Source organism: Perkinsus marinus, assembly GCF_000006405.1.
Source record: "Perkinsus marinus ATCC 50983 genomic scaffold scf_1104296951238, whole genome shotgun sequence".
NCBI lineage: Eukaryota > Perkinsozoa > Perkinsida > Perkinsidae > Perkinsus > Perkinsus marinus.
The window spans coordinates 128,165-144,416 of record NW_003209345.1 but is presented as its reverse complement, the minus strand read 5'-3'; the positions used below and the strand labels follow the sequence as shown (position 1 = coordinate 144,416).

The window sequence follows — 16,252 nt, the reverse complement described above, 5'->3', positions numbered from 1 at the left end:
ATCCTAGAAGTGCGTTCAGCGATCATATCCCATTCTGATACTTTTCGCGATCGACCCTGATATTCAGGATCAGCTCACCGAAGACCTCGTGTGTGGACGGAACCGCAGTAACGACCGCGTCACATACCAACACAATGCCATAGTCCCTATCGAGAGAGCCTACAATTGTGAGTACACCAACTTGGAGTGCCTTGGTGGAGCCATGCACCCCTTACGCGAGGGTACTACTCATGATGTTGCTCTGTGCAACATTGCAGCAGGTCTGCAGAGAATGCTGCTTTGACAGAGCTTAAATTTCGAATACGCGACTCTTCTGTTGAAAATGCGTATTCAAATTAGCGCGCGCCCACTGAAACCTAGTGAAATACATTGGGATTTTTAGTGCGCGAACATTTAGCTCTGGTACCCTCCCCGAAGACCACTATGTGTTCATGGCGTGCGCGAATCGATGGTGCACTGTGCAGCAGTACTAAACGGGCACCGTTCTCCTAAGAGGCATGTTCGAGATTCATCGAGTTTATTGGAGCTGCTGTAATTGACTTTCATTCATAGGATCAGTCCTGATGGACTTCAGCCCGCCAGGTTGGCGCTGCATTTCGAACACAGGAACGATCCCAGGTCTGTGAAGTGGACTAAGAAGGCCGGCGCCTGCTAACGCTAGTATCGTTCGAGAGCTCGGCTGCGTATCGTCCACCAATGAACCGACACTGATGATCTTTCAATCGCCGTTATATTGTCTACTTAGTTGATTCATTGATTAAACTCGGGTATAGAGTACACTGCTCCACTAAGCGTCTCGGGGATAGACCCCAACTCCGGTCTTTTGTGTATGAGTGGTAAAACTCGGTATGAATATCAGGACTGCCTACACTGTGCTCACCGTGTCAAGTATATCGTTCGCCCATCGTGTAGGAACGTGTGAAACTGTGATATCACATGTGCATGCATGAGCGCAAAAACACACAGCCACGGGGATGGAGGAAGACACAGAAGAAGTCGGTCGAAGCTTTAGAGCAGGCGAACGTGATAATTGAATCATGTATTGCTCGTTACTGAGGACCGTTTCAATCCGACCACCATCGTTAAGATCCTTGAGTTAGCCTTCCACACGTGAAGATCACACGCAAGAGTTCCTCCCGGGAAACGTTGGTTTTTTTCTTCGGCGCCCTGCACATTATCGTGCATCATCCCTCCGTTTTTGATGTCATTTCTGCGGCTGAGCTTCCGAAGATTCACAGTAAGTCGGCTAACGACCCATAATAATGCCGACGGAGTTGCTCTCTCACGACTGCTAGCTATTGAGGGTATTTGCAGTCGACGGGAGGCGAAATCGTAGGACTGCGCAGACAGTCCTTTAGGCGTACGGCCAACTCAGATTCATCGAGCTCGGCCATGTAAAGGTTGACGGTATCATCGTCACTGACGGTTCCGTATTGGTATGACGTCTTTCAATTACACTCGCGGGTCTACTAGCACGTTTTATAGGTGCCAGAAGGAGCAGCTGTAGAGTTGACGAAGCGAGCACTCGATGTGCAGGCCAACAAGGCGACCATAATCCTGCATAAGCCACTGTGAGTAGCTTTCATAATTTCGTGGCGCAGTGAAGATGACAGTCTCATAGGCATTACGCTTCGTGCCAAGCTGAGATGTATCACAAACCTTCAACTCGTCGGTTGTTGACTCCAGCTCAGCGTTGGGAGGCCTGCCCGACAAATCATGATCCTCGGCAACTCCGGAAGCTCGTAATCAGTGTGGGGGAAATACGCACATGTGCCGATGACAAGATGAAAATTCTGAGGAAATTTCGGGAAATTCTTGTTGGTTACTGTACTAGGCCAATTCGTTACTAAACCTCTATGATTAGTAAGGACACGTCTAAGCCCAGCTGGGGAGAGTGAGCACTGCTCGCAGACGCGCATCCCATATATGCACTTATGTCGTTCTCTATCTCTCAGCTTATAGCAGGGCGACTTGACTCTGACTGCAGTGGACTTCTAGTGTACACTCAGGATGGGAGAATCGCCAAGGCAATTAGTGATCGCTATAGTGAGCACCGTCTTATCAATATTGGTCACTATGGTGGTAGGCTCTATCCCGATGGAGTATGAAGTCGCTTTGAAAGCTCCCTGCACGGACGATCAGATGTCGATGCTGAGCCAAGGCATGCTCATTGATGGCAAACAAGTGGAGGGTTGCGAGGCTGCCAGGATAAATGATAACGACGATAAGTGAGGACGCTATTTATACACTAGCCCGACTGAATCTTACTTAGGTTACTTCGTATAAAAGTTTGTATTCGGTCACAAGTATTGTCACGACAGTTGCAGCGCATGTTAGCCCAATGCGGCGTGCCGTTCATGTATTTACATCGTGTGAGAGTCGGCAACGTCCAGCTAGGAGAGCTACCAGTTGGCCGTTGGCGAACTCTAGGACAAAATGAAAGTTTCTGAGCTTACTCTGCTTACTGTTCGATAGTGCTACAATTCTGATAGGCCAGTAAGATCCTATAAGATCAGAAATCTGGGCATCATCTTTCTACTAGTGAACGCAATGATGGATGGGAAATGTCATGTCATATGGCGAGGGGGGCATTCAAATCTGTTGACTTGCAACTCTCGCCTCCCTAGTTGCATTGGCTCTTCCCACATCCATTGACGTGTCTATGGATGATCAGAAAACAGTTGATGATATCGCGCGTACACATTCGAGTGAGGATTGGAAAAGACCTACAGAGATAACGCTCAGTCTCACCCAACACTCCCAAATAACTAGTGCGATGCGGTGGAGCATGCCTTGAATGTCGTAGCGCCAGTCCTGCCGGACATGGGCTAAGCCCATTGACCTTCTACCAGAACATGTTCTCATTGTGGGCAAATCTCCCAAGCCGTTCACATCCTCACTTGCATGTGCTCAAGCAATGACACTCTGTAGAAGCATCGAAGGACTCGGAAGCATCACTGCATTGCGGAGCACTGAGATGCTTTATCGTGTAATTGGCCATTTGACGTGTCATATTTGCGGCTTCGGTCGTCTGTGTCTCAGGTCGTGTCACCATCTATGCGACCACTGCCTAACCTTGCTTAACCTCAAGGCAGCTGTCAATGCCATGTAGTTAACAATCCGCTAGGCACTGCTTTCCAGTGGCTCCCAGCACAGGGGTCGTGCAGTAAGCGCTCGCCCGCAGCCACGCTCGAGCTGTCCTAGTACCACTTGCAATCCTCCTCCCCATGCAAGTCATACTTATCATCTGCTATTGACTTAGCAACACAATAACCCACAAGTAGAAACTGTGATGTAATCAGTATTTCTTCACGCTGCTGTTGCCGCCGGCTTCTTATTGTCTGCAACACATCAATTTGTCGTCAATAAGCCCCTCACGTACTAACCTTTAGCGGCAGTCCTGTCAGCCTTCGCCTCAGCCTTTGCCTCCGCTTCAGCCTCGCGTGCCTTATTGGCGATCTTGTTATTAATAAGGTTATGCAAGGCGATTGTAGCCCGTAGTATGGAACCTGAATACACCATGAGCATAGTAAATCCACAAAGTCACGGAACCATCATTTTCCCCACTCACCCAAGTAGATGCACAACATGCTGTCGTTCGTCTCCACATTGAAGGAACGCATCAGTTCAATATCCTCCTGATTGTCGCCGGGCAAGTAATTGAATATATTCTGAGTGAAACCCGATGCCGTGAATGTGTGACCAACGACTGCTTCACCTGAAGGTTGTAGATGATTTGGGCATTTGGAGGCAGCTTCCCATCAACAACTTGGCCCAGATATTGAGCAATCTCATTTATCTTCACCACGAGGGTCCTAAAGACCAACATCGACGACATGGAGACACGGAACCATCGAGGAGCATATAATGTTCCTCATTTCGAGTTTTCCACAAGATTAGGAGCATATTATTCACTCAGTTTCCAACATTAGAAACATCATTTCCCCCATTGTTATCAGACCCTAGCGAACGTTATCTCTCAAACCTAGATGGGCCTTTGCATGGAGAGCGACTCACTTCAGAGCGTTCATCTTGGACTCCACTCGAGTAGCCAGCGTACTCGTACTCTGCGTCCTGGCATAAGGACAATGGTCGGCGGCTATAGTTCTGCCATCAGCAACTAACCTGATGTCCCGCAACAAGTGCTCAACGCCAACTTCCTCAGCCTCGAAGGCTCCAACAACAGAAGGGAGATGAATAAAAGTCCTTCGAGTGAGCGGATCGGCAGATGCCTGAAGACGACTTATGCATAACCAACGACTCCTATTGTACCACGGGGAGAATCTGGTAGAATTCTTTTTGAGAAACTAAATCTCCTACAATTGAGTAAGACTCGTACTGACTCCTATTTCAATAAAATTGCCTGTCCACCGAAGTAGAAAGCCGACCTCTTCAGCAGAGTAGTATGCCTGCATAGGGAAGTCCCTCGGATCAAGGTCTCCCTTCTTAGCCGTACTGTTGCCTCCTGTAACATCCATAATGAGGAATACAGGTTCTGGACAGTACCTGAACATTTCACCGTAACCAATTCGATACGGGATAATACCACTACAGTGTGTTACATTCCGAAAATCCAAAACGAAATAATAATGTAACTTCGCTAATTCAACGATCACAAATCTGGAAATTTTCGAATTCTCAGCGTAAGAAACATATCAATATGCATCATCCTTGTCGTCTACGAACCATTAGAGTGTCAGAATGGGAAAATATGCACATGGTTAACTACGTGTATTGGTCACAATATCTGAAAATTCGGAGGAAATTTTGGGAAATGCTCATTGGTTTCTATACAATTCTACCCGACTTCGTATGTGAACCTGTATGATTAGCGATGGAACTCCTAAGCTCAGGTAAGGAAACCAAACATATGTACAGCGTAGTAGATGCATTTGGTACCGTCGGAAGATCTCATTTATCGCAAGATCGCTGGGTTTGATCCTAGGGCCGCTGGAATACCATCCTACTACCACCTCCTTCTGGGAGACCTACACACAATGGCTCATCACAGCACTAGAGGCGCCTCACAGGTACACGGCAATGGGAGCAATGACTGATTGATCCGCTTACCAGTGTGGGGAAATATGCGCAATGGTCAACTACATGTGTTGGTGATAATATCGAAATACTGAGGAAATTGCGGGAACTTCTTGTTGATTTCTATACATTTCTACCCTAGTTTGTATGTTATTAGTGAGAAAGCTCCTGAACTCTGCTGAGGAAAGCGAACATATATCCCTCAACACTGCCACTCACTTTCTTGAACATAGCATACATCTTCTCATGGTAGTTATGATCAACGAACCACACTTGAGGGTCTCTGAGGTCCTCCTCAAAGGGCAATGCAAAACTGTTGGTAACATGTAGTTTGCCATCCTGAAAAGAACTATCCCGCCAACCCCAGCACTGCTTCCCGTACCAGCATTTGGCCCAACAGTGTACCAACAACACGCCGAGCTGTTCCCTTAGCCGCTCTATTGTAGTGGTCAACAATAGAAAGGAGCACCTGTGATGGAACTGATAAGTTAAGGTCGATTGAACCCTTGCCGTACAATGGGGTGAACAACAACACTAGTGTTAATGCGATCGCCCGAACTCTTGGCCAGCGCCATTTGGCTCATGTCAACCTCTGGTGCTTGCGGCTTCTTATTCGACATACCAAAGTAAAGAGGGGTCCCAACAAGCTAAGGCGACCACCGCTTCCGGCCGAGGAAAACAACGAAACAATCGTGATGTGAATTGTGCCGAAAATTGCATTTTGCACGACTGCTTCTCAAAGAATCTCTGAATTATTGCGCATATCCAATACGCCCTCTCCCTTCTCTAGAGCCTCGTGTTCGTCCCTTCCCACCTCTCTAGGAGGCATAAGTCGAAGGGCAGCTCCCGGCGGGAACTCAGTGAACGGTAATAGTCTTCTTACAGACGACCCAGGTTCAATCCCCGCCACCTGTCTTTTTCCACACTCAACACAACACCATCGTAAGCAGCTACACTGGAATTCCCTCGAGCAACTGATCTTTCTTAAGAAAGCAGTCCCCACGACCAGACGTGCTGACCAGTCCTGCTGGGGGACTCCGTGACAGCAACAACGCCTACACGACGTACCAGCTCATGTTGAAAATAAATAATTTCGATACACATTTTCTGCAATCGATTCATCACGACAAAGACCTACAAAAATGCGCTCCAAAATGACCAGTCGTCCGACCCGGCCTTCAGGCCTCCCGGGATCAGCTGTATAGGCCCGCACTGAGCCGGAGTCAGAAACTCCAATACTACATAGAGGAACATAGTGATAGCGATGATAGCTTTGAAGGAGATTATGAAATTTTCAGATTTACATGAATCACGGACATGACGGAAAAAGAAGTTGGAAATGGTAACAGCAATAGACTCCACTCTGCCCTTCTAGGAGCCTCTAAACTAGATAGTACGGCTCGTCTCGAGACGGCTTAGCAGTAGTCATACCTTGCCGAAGGTGAGACCCTGCCGTTAACTCGGTGCTGTTATATATATCGTCATTCACAGGCTGAGTTAAGACAACCTCAGTAGTATTAACAGAGGAGGCGAACTTCTCGTCCGATGGAGCCTGTGTGAGGCCTTCGTCCAGGGAGAAAGCTGTTGTTGTATTAGAGATGGGGACGACCGGTCGAAGATCGATGGGAGCATAGAGCACCTCGTGTAGTGTTATAAGCAAGGACGCTACTACGAATACAACGAACCTGAGGGGAAAGATGAACCGGCTTGCTCCTGAGCTTCAAGAGCGCTCCCGGAATTGAATTTCACTCGATCCTTTCGAAAATCAGTGTGAATCTATTAAACAATGCGGGAAAATCTCGCACACAGGGCGGAGCGATGCATTGGATACTATCACAGCAGTTAACCGACCGGCCATATAGACGCTCCAAAGACACTAACGACATGTTTGCACTCGAAGAGACCGTTGGACCTCCACGACATTCCACCGGAAGAAGTAGACCCTCCACATCGCACAAAAAACACCCATTTCTACCTCATAGGCAATTCCAATACCGCACTTCCACGACTTTCATGATTCAACACTCCCATCCTCGACCCGTTAATATTACTAGTCTTACTAACTCCATGAGTATGAACAGAATCCGATACTCGCGGAGCCTGACCAGAACAGGTTGACACCCCAAGTTGAATTCTATCTCTACAGTCCGTCGCCGCGGCATTTGTCGTCTCCGACTGCCATCGCCGCCAATCTTCTCACTATCGACCACAGCTTCTCCTCGGCTAAACACAGCAACTACTATCCTACTGTACAGAGCCCCTTTACTCCCGCTGTGACGACCTCCTCATAAGTTGCCGAACTGCACTACCCCCCAGGCCTTCCACTTCAGTTCCAGCCATACCTGTACAACCTTTACGTAGGTGAGCAGAGCAGTAGCCTCACTGGGTGACGGTGGTTCAGAGCCGTCCGTAGAGCAAGCATCAGATCCTCGACAGGTCGGCATATACCCGTACCCCCGACACAGTTCATCAGCGACATCCCAGATCTTCTCGGGTGCTTCCTGAAGTAAAAGAATTACCACCAACGAGGTTTTCCAAGTTCGTGATGAGAAATACATATACATTTTCAACTGAAAATCCTCAACAGATGAATGCACTTGGAACGAATACCACCCATGAGTTCAACAAATGCATCCCCGACTAGAATACTCCATCGGTGAGAACTACACGTCCGTCGACATTTATTAGGTGTATTGGGCCTAGTACAGTAGGGATAAGCTATCACTACGGAAGCACTAGTCACTGATAACAGTATCACAGCACCCCCATCACCACCCATTCTAGGAAATCATCCCCATCTCTAGGAAGGGCTGCAAGCTTAGTCGTCCTACCTACACTGCTAGCAGCTACCGCGGCCAACAACTGACGGTGGTTCACCTCTGCGAAATCATACCTATGTAATCACATATCATATCACCACATGTCGCATTCAACGGAATAATATGATTTGAGAAAATTTTGGTATATAAAACGACTATCCAACTCCCTTACATATTAGCTGTCACGACATTCCCCGCCTCTCTCAGCTCCTCTGGCCAGGCCTCAGGACTATCGTCCAGGACCACAAACCATCTACGCATTTCACTCTCCTTCGTCTCCTTATCTCCATTGCACAGTCTACCATCACTACCATCGACTTGCGCACCAGATTCAATCGATGCATTAATTATCTAATCAACGGTACTGTACTACTCACAGCCCCCCACATAGAATACTACCAAATCAGGGTCTTTTTCCACAGGCGTCATATTAGACGGCTCATCGTCTCTCGACACTAAACGGCCCTGGGGAATCCCTATGAACCACACTTGGCCCTGTTCGCCTTCCTCACTTTAATGAGCTCCCCAGATGGATCCAGCATCTGTTTGACTACCTCCATATACCGCCTACTGCCTTTGGTGTATATCGATATCACAACACCATAGTCTGTACTCGCCACCTGACTTTACTCTCATGTAATCCTCTGAGACCATAGCGACTACCAGCTCTCTGATGAAAGCTCTCGCGTGCGGACGTATTTTAGTCAACACTTTAACATCGCTAATTACGCAAAGGTACAACTCGGGTAGTCCCTCTCTGAACCAGAATGCCTATGATCAAGCAGAAAGACGCCTCACTACTCGTCCCGGTAGATCTCTTGCAGAATGGGAGTAACATTTTCTGACTCCGACCGGCCTGCCTTCCTAATCTCGAAACTATTCACCATGGTTCGATCAAGATCCAATACAACATCGAGTCTATGTCGCCGCATTGTATGGTGCCAGAAACCTCCTACATAATATCTCATTGGCATTATAGAGATTCTAACGTAGTTATTACCGCGATCAGCTACACTTGGACAACCTGTGGAAGCCTCAGAGTCCGAAGCAACGTCGGTTGAAGCTGTTTGCCGTGATACGGAACGAGGTCGTCGCCGCCGATCTAAAATACCAGTAATGCGATTGGAGAATTCGGACGCAATCGAACCTATTTTGTATCTTACGCGAGCGACCAGAAGATACTCCCCAGCTACTGTTCGTACCTGTGAGCCCGACCGGTTCTTTCCGCTCATTATCGCTTTCCGGATCCATCATATGAAGCTTTTCAAGACGTAAAATGTTATAAACTTCAGGAAGCGTTTGTGGAATCTTCAACCCGTCGTGAAAGCAACCACGAGTCGACGGACTAAGCCTATCCAAGGATGAGGCCCTTCCTAGGACAAATGATCGCTCTCGAGGCATGAATGCGATTTAAGTATGTTTTGAAGTCATCACCGATTTATTAGCATTGAGGAAATACAAGGCTCTATAGGACTCCAAGATTTTGATTTCGGTTCTAACGTGGAATCTCCAAATGAGTGTAGGCTCTGTAAGGGAGCAAGTTCAACGACTGCACAACGCAATGGGGAAATGGCGCTCGCCGCATTTAACTTAGTATAGGTGGCACCAGATTGGGTAGTGATGTACTTCGGAAAGCGCAACAAACTCGCGCTTCCGAAGAGATTAAAGAATTTAATGTTGGTAGCAGATTATCGGATAAAATCCATGGGGTTATAGGTTGCACATGTGTAGTGATTCTGCTCCAACTACGGTATGATCAATATTTTTCCCTTTCGTAGTGCATGCGCCCTCGACTAGTCGTATTAGTACTACGGTAGTACGTCACGGTGGCTTACGAGTCAAGCCAAGTCACTAGTGTATACCACTCAGGACTTGGCAGTGAATTTTTCACAAAACACCTAATATACGACTAGCCGAGAGCGTCAGGGAGCTGTTTCACAGCAGCAGGCTGCTGCCAACAGCCAACCTCGAGCAACACTACAACCGCTGTACTACTAATTGACGTTGGAGAAGGAGTTGAATGTGTGTGGAAGCTGCTTACTCTGGATCCGCGCCGTGGATGCAGAGTAAGCTGTGAATGCTACACCTTTTTTGGACTTGAAGACTGCTAGCATAATGCGGAAGTGCTGCAGCACTGAGTAGTCGTCATACAACAGGTTAATATGCACATACACTGTGTGTACATTAACCGGCGGCGATACTGCAGCCACTGACCCGAACGTTGTCGTTTGATGGTACGAGCAACTGATTCTATCTCTGCCAATTTTGCACCTACTATTTGTAATTTGCTTGTGAGCAAGATCGAGGCCTGCGTCGAGCACGCATGTAGCGGTAGAAGTCCCGGCCTGTGGGTGAGGAGGATATCTCACATCACAATGCGTAACTTCGGGGAGGCGGAAGCTCATGAACTTCGTCATCATACAGAACTCCGAAAAGGCCGGCCTAGTGAGACAAATGTGCTGATCCACACCGCGGCGTGCTCTACAGCAGTGAGGTTGCCATACTCCGACCTTTAATTCACATTCTGCAGTGCGCTGAGATCCCCAGGTGGGATAGGATCGCTCTCAAGGGACTCTCCTCTGTTGGTGTATCTTGTGGAATCGTTCTTTCCTTAAAGATCTTGATAGGGACTTCGATAAGACCAAGTTTTTTAATCTTCTCGAAGGACCTTCGATTCATCTCAACAACTCGACATCTCAGCCACCATCACCATTCAATGACAGACCGTGGTTCAATGATGGAAAAATTGCCCCCTCAGTTGCTTCATCCTCTAGTGACTGGTCGATTATCCTTCATCGCGAATTGTCCGTTGCATAGATATCCCATCGACAGCTTATCTCAACGTGCGTCTGGACCTTACCCCACATGAAATCATGAGAGGCCTGGATATCTTGCAAAGTCACGTGACGTTTTGCAAGTGGGTTTGCCATGGCTCGACTCAACGGGGATTCGATCCGTATTGATGGCGATCCCCGTCATTCTAGAACTAGTGGTTTAATCCTTCAGTGACATCTCGCAGACCTGGACTCGAGAGGTCGCGATCACACTGCGCATCTACTCCTGACTAAACGAAAATCTGGCATGCGGTTTGACACCATACATTCATTCATGGAGTACCCAAGAGCATGTTGAAATTCATGAGCATGCTAATGAAGGCTTAAGCAGACAGCACATAAAACACTGCAATGGCGAGACTACAATTACTAAAAACGACCGACTATTCTCCTCGAGCAAGGGTTACTTTAAGCAAAACAAGAGCTCCCAGCGACAGACCAGCAGAGACCTCCAACCCATCTTGAATTAGGTTTAAGCCAGTCGAACTGGAACGTGAGATCATTGCCACCAGCTGCATACTGTATTTGCAGGAAGTATCCCAGAATGGTGATCTGGAAGGCCAAAAAGGCTACACCATAGATGACACATAAGCGGCCAAGGGCATTAAGCGAGTCCAGGCCGGTGACCGCTTTGACTACCGTCGTCAAGTAGAGGAAAACACAGAGCTCACTGAACACATCCCCGAGATTGAACCAGATGCCTTGCCAGAATGCCTCCTCATCGATTAAGGCGAAGTTGTCATTGGCGGACTTATTGAAGTAGTAGATTCCCAATGAGGTTATGGTGTACTGAAGGGGTGCAATCGTCTCAGCGAACGACATCAGTAGAGCAATAGTAATCACGGAGCGACATCTAGCTTCGCTTCCGGGACTGCGCGCAAAGTTGCGAAGCCCGATAACGTGGTAGATGTTCTCGGCAAGGTCGTATACTATGAAAATTCCAAAAACGTACCATTCCGACACCCTGTTCATGAGAATGGCTATGAATGTCTCGTGACAGTAGCACGAGGAGAAAATGAACAGTGGATAGCCATCTTGGGCTCGTGTCGAGAGAAGGCGAGCTCCTGCTTTTTCATAGGCGAATCGAACCATGCAGAAGCCGATGGCCATGAAAGCTTGAGAGACACCTGTAAACTGACTGAACAGTGCGCCACCGAGAGGGTAGCAGATACCGTAGACCACCGTAACTCCACCTAGGATCCCAACTGAGACGAGGAAGTCCCAGCGGTGGACTGGGTCTTGAAGTACATCCGGATTCATGAAGAAATAGTAGTAAATGAGAACCAGAGGTATTATAGCTGCTGCCTGGATCACAGCCAGCATGGGCACGGGGAAGACGCGGAAGATGAGGTATGGGATAACACCGCCGATAATGACGATTCCAGCACTTAGATAAGGGATCATGGGATACTGCCCCCATTTATTGCGGAAGAGTGGTATGGTGAGTAGAGCGCCGGGCACGAAGGGGTACATAGCGCAGCCGGCAAAGTCCATCACAAAGAACGTGAAGAAATGCCAGACCATAGAACTATCGGACGTCTCGTTCGGGCGGGGCAAGAAGGGGAGCCAGAAGGGCACCACTGCTAGGAGGGGAACACAGAGGACGGCCAGCAACCATAAGGTGGGAGACTTGGTCCCGTCAACGAAGCGGGTTGGACTCTCGCGCATGACGGCTTCGATACGGTCAGCGACAGAGGACGAACGTGGGCGTTGGATAACCCTGGCGTCCTCGATATCAGAGGGAGGGTCAAGAGCAGCCTGGAGATTATACAGGAACAGTCAGATAGGTAACAGCAAGGCCGCACTCACGTTATCGGGGATAGCCAGGCTCGTGATCTCTTGAGCCGATGCCATGGTCGACACGATGGAAGAGCGGCCAGGATCAGATGCTCTGCGGGAAGCGGGAACCGGACCTAGAGGGATGAGCTTGGATGATCTCAAGGGTGAGTGATCGCCCACTTTCAGTCCCCTCAGAGAGCTGGGTAGATGCTCGTTTGACCTTAATTTGGATGGGTTCAGGGACGCCTTACCGGACAAACACTGCAGTGAGAGGGCGACCGCGGGACTTACTCTGTGGGAGGGGAACAGTCTCCAACGATTCGGCCGAGGAGAGTGAACCCGAGGTCTCAGATAAGCGCCTAGGACTCGTACCTGATACCGAGTTCAGAGTTCGAGCATACTTTCAAGTCTTGGAAATTCCAATCTTGCTCCGAACTCCTTTGCCGAATACTTAGCTCGAATTGTCCTACCCGGAGTAAGATGCTGAGCAATTGTATGAGCTCGAGATCGGCAAGTGTGACACTTCAGAGTGAATTCAGAAAAAGCCTCGTGGAATTGGATCTCCGAACTCGGGAAAAAGCTGAGACTTCAGAGGAAGTTTTTCGAACACTCTGATGCGTCATTTTCGTCCAAACTCTCGGAAAAGACGCTTTTCCGACAGTTTGAACTCGGGGGACGGAGCCCTTCAGTTGGCCACCGGAAGCTTCCCCGGCACTGCCTAGACTTACCTTGAGGGGTCGGAATCGGGTCGGGCGAGACGGATGTACCGTTACCGCTCTCGTCTGAAGAACCACGTAACGGCAGGAAGGGCAGTGGTGGCCTACTGGAATCCCTTGAGGTGCGAGGAGATTCAACGATGTAAACTCGGCGTCTATTGGTAGCGGAGAAGGGTTGAACCTGCATGGCCGTGGAAGTTGGAGTAGACGGGAAAGTGTCGAAGCGGTCGTTTTGGGCGAATATCAACTTGCAATCTTGAGCTCTTTTGGATTTCCTCAATTTTTCTTCTGCGTAACTTCGGTGGCGACCGCACCAAAATGAGGATATCGCAACGTGACGATTCCAGCTGGAATGTGAATTATTGGACTTCCTGAGCACTTTAATCTGTTTAGTATTGGAGCAACGGGGGTCACTGGGGCTTGTACCTGTGTTTTTATAAAACATTATTCATCGCTTAGGTGGCCATAGAGTAGATTGCGGATGCAAGTTAATTCACTGTGTTGAGCCTCATGCTTAGCAGAGTCGTCGTAGGGCAAGCGGTAATGTCGTTAATTCGTCTTTTGAGATGCTCTACAGTGCCAGCCTACAATATTCAGGTTGCTGTTTTTACTCTTCCTGTTGTCAGCTCTTGATGGACTCTTAAACGGGTGGGCGGGAAGGTAATATCATGGGGAAGCCATAGTGGTAGTAATTTGTTGATATGCATTATGGAATCCATAATATAGATGGTCGGTATAGGGTAGCACTCATCCACTCTACAAATCCTCCCTGATAGAACCTACTGTGCTTGCTGGCTTCATAAGTGACTACCACCTAAACGGCCAGCTTGGGAAACCCCAAGATGGGAATGCCAGTGCCCAACTTAATGGTTACAAGGGCTTTATTGGTACTCCTGAAGGTAGCTTGTGAACGCCGAGGAAGTCCTCGGACCGATGCATTGGAAAGATAGAGGAACTGCTAGTTGAAGACTCTCGATGGGATAAAGTTATTCATCTAGGATTCCATCATCGCGATGCTGCAGACCATGTATTAATTCCGACAACTATGTAGTATATCCACCCGGGACCTGCGAGATGTGTATTGACACTCTACGAGTGAAAACTCGCCGATGTACACTCAACAGTTCGCTTGGATTTTGTGTGTGGTGTTGGAGCCCTTTCCTCAACTTACCATCTTCCTCTTCAGCCAGTACTTTTGATCGGCGTGTGTTTGTATGTTTATGCCCGCGCCTATGCCCCGTCTGGTCTGCCTGTTACTGTTCATGGGGATAACATCGGGGCTCACGGGCGACTACCAAGCCTTGCAAAGGTGGAAAGCGAAGAGCAAGCCGCCTGACTCCACACAAGTTCACAGCAGTTCTAAGGGGACAATAAAAATATTTCATCGAGGAGAACCTACGGGACCGGGTTCGGGAAACTCTGGAGAAATCAGCGATCATGCGTCTAGAGCAGGAAAGAGGCTTCCTGTTCATCCCAGGTTAAAGCATGCATTCGAGTGAGCAGCATCGCATCTTGTCCGTGTTTTGACTAAGGAGTGGTACGCTTGTCAGGATATTGGATTCACTGAAGGGGGACAATGCTACGTCGCTTGTAGAGCGGCATAAGCTACTCCCACTGTTGATCGGCCCTGTGATATCTGCGGCGCTGCCGGTGGTCGCGGGCGGCCTCTTTGGGCTGGGGAAGTTCACGCATGAGAAGATTATGGACTCGAAAATGAAGCCGTTTTCGTAAGGGGGCAGTGTGAGGGAATATGCATATGGTCAGCTATGGCTGTTGGTGATGATATGAGATTTTAGAGGATATTTTGCAAATTCTCGTTGGTTTTTATCTATTGCTACCCTAATTCGTGCGCAATTTTTCACAATGTGATGGGAAAACTTGCGAGTTCAGCTGAGGAAAGCGAACATGCATTTCAACACTCGGTGTATATTTCGAATATGTATTTCATGTCAGGAGGAAGGACTGTGTGGATATCTTCAATGGAACGATACGAAACATCGACGACCAGCAGCATGAGAGAAAAAGGGTCAACTGCGGACTGTACATTTTCAGAGAGCTGGTGAAGTTGACTAAGGACGCCACAACAGAAGGCAGATTCGTCAATGAATCATCTAAGAAGTGACCGTACCACTCCTCGGGCAACTCTTTTATGGTTGATGCAGTTACACTATGGGCTGGGAGGCGCTAGGACCCATGCAAGAGGAAATAAGGGCTTTAGAGCCGATCGTGGATGCGGAGAAAAAGTAAACGTTCGAGATCCATTTAGTTCGCCTTCCCCGAACTGATTTCTCATTGACAGGCACTTTGGCATGCGTAAACGTCGTCGAGATTTAGGACAGGCTCTCAAGACTCTCCGAGATAAGCTGGTGAGTAGTAGTTGACCGCGTGTGTTGATGAAGATCCGTATTACAGGAAATGCGGTTTGGAGGTTCTTTCGACAAGTTGTCGCAGTTGGAAGAGTAAGTCGGGCAGCTTGGGTGTTCCGCCTTGCAAGCGGCTGTTGTTGTTTTTTAGTAACATACGAGATGCACTCAAACAAGAAAAAAGGGGCGAATCCAAAATGGCGAGAGAGGTGACCTGTTTTGAATCTTTTCATCCGGGCAGGAAAAGAATCTTAGGCCGCGACGAAGTTCCAGAGCAACGTAGAACAGAGTGCTGGGAGAATGCTGGCGAGCACGTACACTACTGATCTTGAGGCGGAAAAGGTAGGGGGGACCTGTGGGAATTCCAGAGGGAGTGGTATGATGATCAGGGAGTAAAGCAAACGGGAAGAGGCGTGTCGATTCAGCAGAGAAATTTGTTGAAGTCGGCGAACAAGGGCAATCGCGCTATGGAAAAAGCTGAAGAAAAGGTTAGTGATCTTGCGGAGGTTTGGGGTGGGGTAATTTTGTGATATAGTACGAGGATATGGACGCCGCCTTGTATCGACGATTGGCGAATAACGAAGCTGAGGCGACTGATATATTGGACGAAAATGGACAGCGGAACACTGCGTTGCAGCAGTAAGGATAGGAAGAGCGCTTTATTGGCATGCGTCGTTGGACTCAGCGAAATCACTAGCGATACT

The 16,252-nt window shown here is 48.4% G+C and overlaps 6 protein-coding genes across 6 annotated transcripts; 3 read left to right on the top strand and 3 right to left on the bottom strand.

Moving 5' to 3' along the window:
* Positions 1-1,492: 1,492 nt before the first annotated feature.
* Pmar_PMAR016444 (hypothetical protein) lies at positions 1,493-1,742 on the top strand (the record flags this gene model as incomplete). The annotated part of the gene is made up of 2 exons (XM_002777651.1): positions 1,493-1,571; positions 1,622-1,742. Coding segments are annotated over 2 exons (200 nt in total), but the record flags the coding sequence as incomplete, so codon positions are not given.
* A 192-nt stretch (positions 1,743-1,934) lies between these two features.
* On the top strand, positions 1,935-2,232 carry Pmar_PMAR016443 (Ribosomal large subunit pseudouridine synthase E, putative; the record flags this gene model as incomplete). Its single annotated transcript, XM_002777650.1, has 2 exons — positions 1,935-2,046; positions 2,087-2,232. The coding sequence occupies 2 exons, from the start codon at positions 1,935-1,937 to the stop codon at positions 2,230-2,232; spliced, it is 258 nt and encodes an 85-aa protein (XP_002777696.1).
* A 1,072-nt stretch (positions 2,233-3,304) lies between these two features.
* On the bottom strand, positions 3,305-5,657 carry Pmar_PMAR016442 (26S proteasome regulatory subunit 7, psd7, putative; the record flags this gene model as incomplete). Its single annotated transcript, XM_002777649.1, has 11 exons — positions 3,305-3,341; positions 3,387-3,509; positions 3,572-3,671; positions 3,719-3,815; positions 4,018-4,074; positions 4,126-4,232; positions 4,389-4,506; positions 4,900-4,988; positions 5,257-5,376; positions 5,420-5,506; positions 5,553-5,657. The coding sequence occupies 11 exons, from the start codon at positions 5,655-5,657 to the stop codon at positions 3,310-3,312; spliced, it is 1,035 nt and encodes a 344-aa protein (XP_002777695.1). The 3' UTR covers positions 3,305-3,309.
* Positions 5,658-6,010: 353 nt separating this feature from the next.
* On the bottom strand, positions 6,011-9,148 carry Pmar_PMAR016441 (hypothetical protein). Its single transcript, XM_002777648.1, has 13 exons — positions 9,059-9,148; positions 8,857-8,958; positions 8,658-8,808; positions 8,520-8,613; positions 8,369-8,476; positions 8,256-8,321; positions 8,029-8,207; positions 7,813-7,930; positions 7,421-7,538; positions 7,304-7,379; positions 7,182-7,260; positions 7,013-7,137; positions 6,011-6,722 (listed from the first exon to the last, which is right to left on the bottom strand). Exons 1-13 carry the CDS (start codon positions 9,108-9,110, stop codon positions 6,419-6,421), a joined length of 1,572 nt encoding a protein of 523 aa, XP_002777694.1. The 5' UTR covers positions 9,111-9,148; the 3' UTR covers positions 6,011-6,418.
* Positions 9,149-11,098: 1,950 nt separating this feature from the next.
* Positions 11,099-13,372, bottom strand: Pmar_PMAR016440 (hypothetical protein; the record flags this gene model as incomplete). Its single annotated transcript, XM_002777647.1, has 6 exons — positions 11,099-12,448; positions 12,500-12,603; positions 12,650-12,715; positions 12,761-12,841; positions 13,198-13,251; positions 13,294-13,372. The coding sequence occupies 6 exons, from the start codon at positions 13,370-13,372 to the stop codon at positions 11,099-11,101; spliced, it is 1,734 nt and encodes a 577-aa protein (XP_002777693.1).
* A 1,982-nt stretch (positions 13,373-15,354) lies between these two features.
* On the top strand, positions 15,355-16,191 carry Pmar_PMAR016439 (hypothetical protein; the record flags this gene model as incomplete). The annotated part of the gene is made up of 7 exons (XM_002777646.1): positions 15,355-15,428; positions 15,485-15,551; positions 15,598-15,644; positions 15,700-15,757; positions 15,804-15,890; positions 15,938-16,036; positions 16,084-16,191. 7 exons carry the CDS (start codon positions 15,355-15,357, stop codon positions 16,189-16,191), a joined length of 540 nt encoding a protein of 179 aa, XP_002777692.1.
* Positions 16,192-16,252: the final 61 nt, after the last annotated feature.

Excerpts from the sequence above, each read along its gene's own strand:
- Pmar_PMAR016441 (XM_002777648.1), bottom strand. The coding sequence starts at position 9,110 with ATGATGGATCCGGAAAGCGATAATGAGCGGAAAGAACCGGTCGGGCTC. Across the intron at positions 8,477-8,519 it reads GAGCTTTCATCAGAGAGCTG|GTGGCGAGTACAGACTATGG; the intron begins GTAGTCGCTATG and ends GAGTAAAGTCAG. Across the intron at positions 7,539-7,812 it reads GGGATGATTTCCTAGAATGG|GAAGCACCCGAGAAGATCTG; the intron begins GTGGTGATGGGG and ends CTTTTACTTCAG.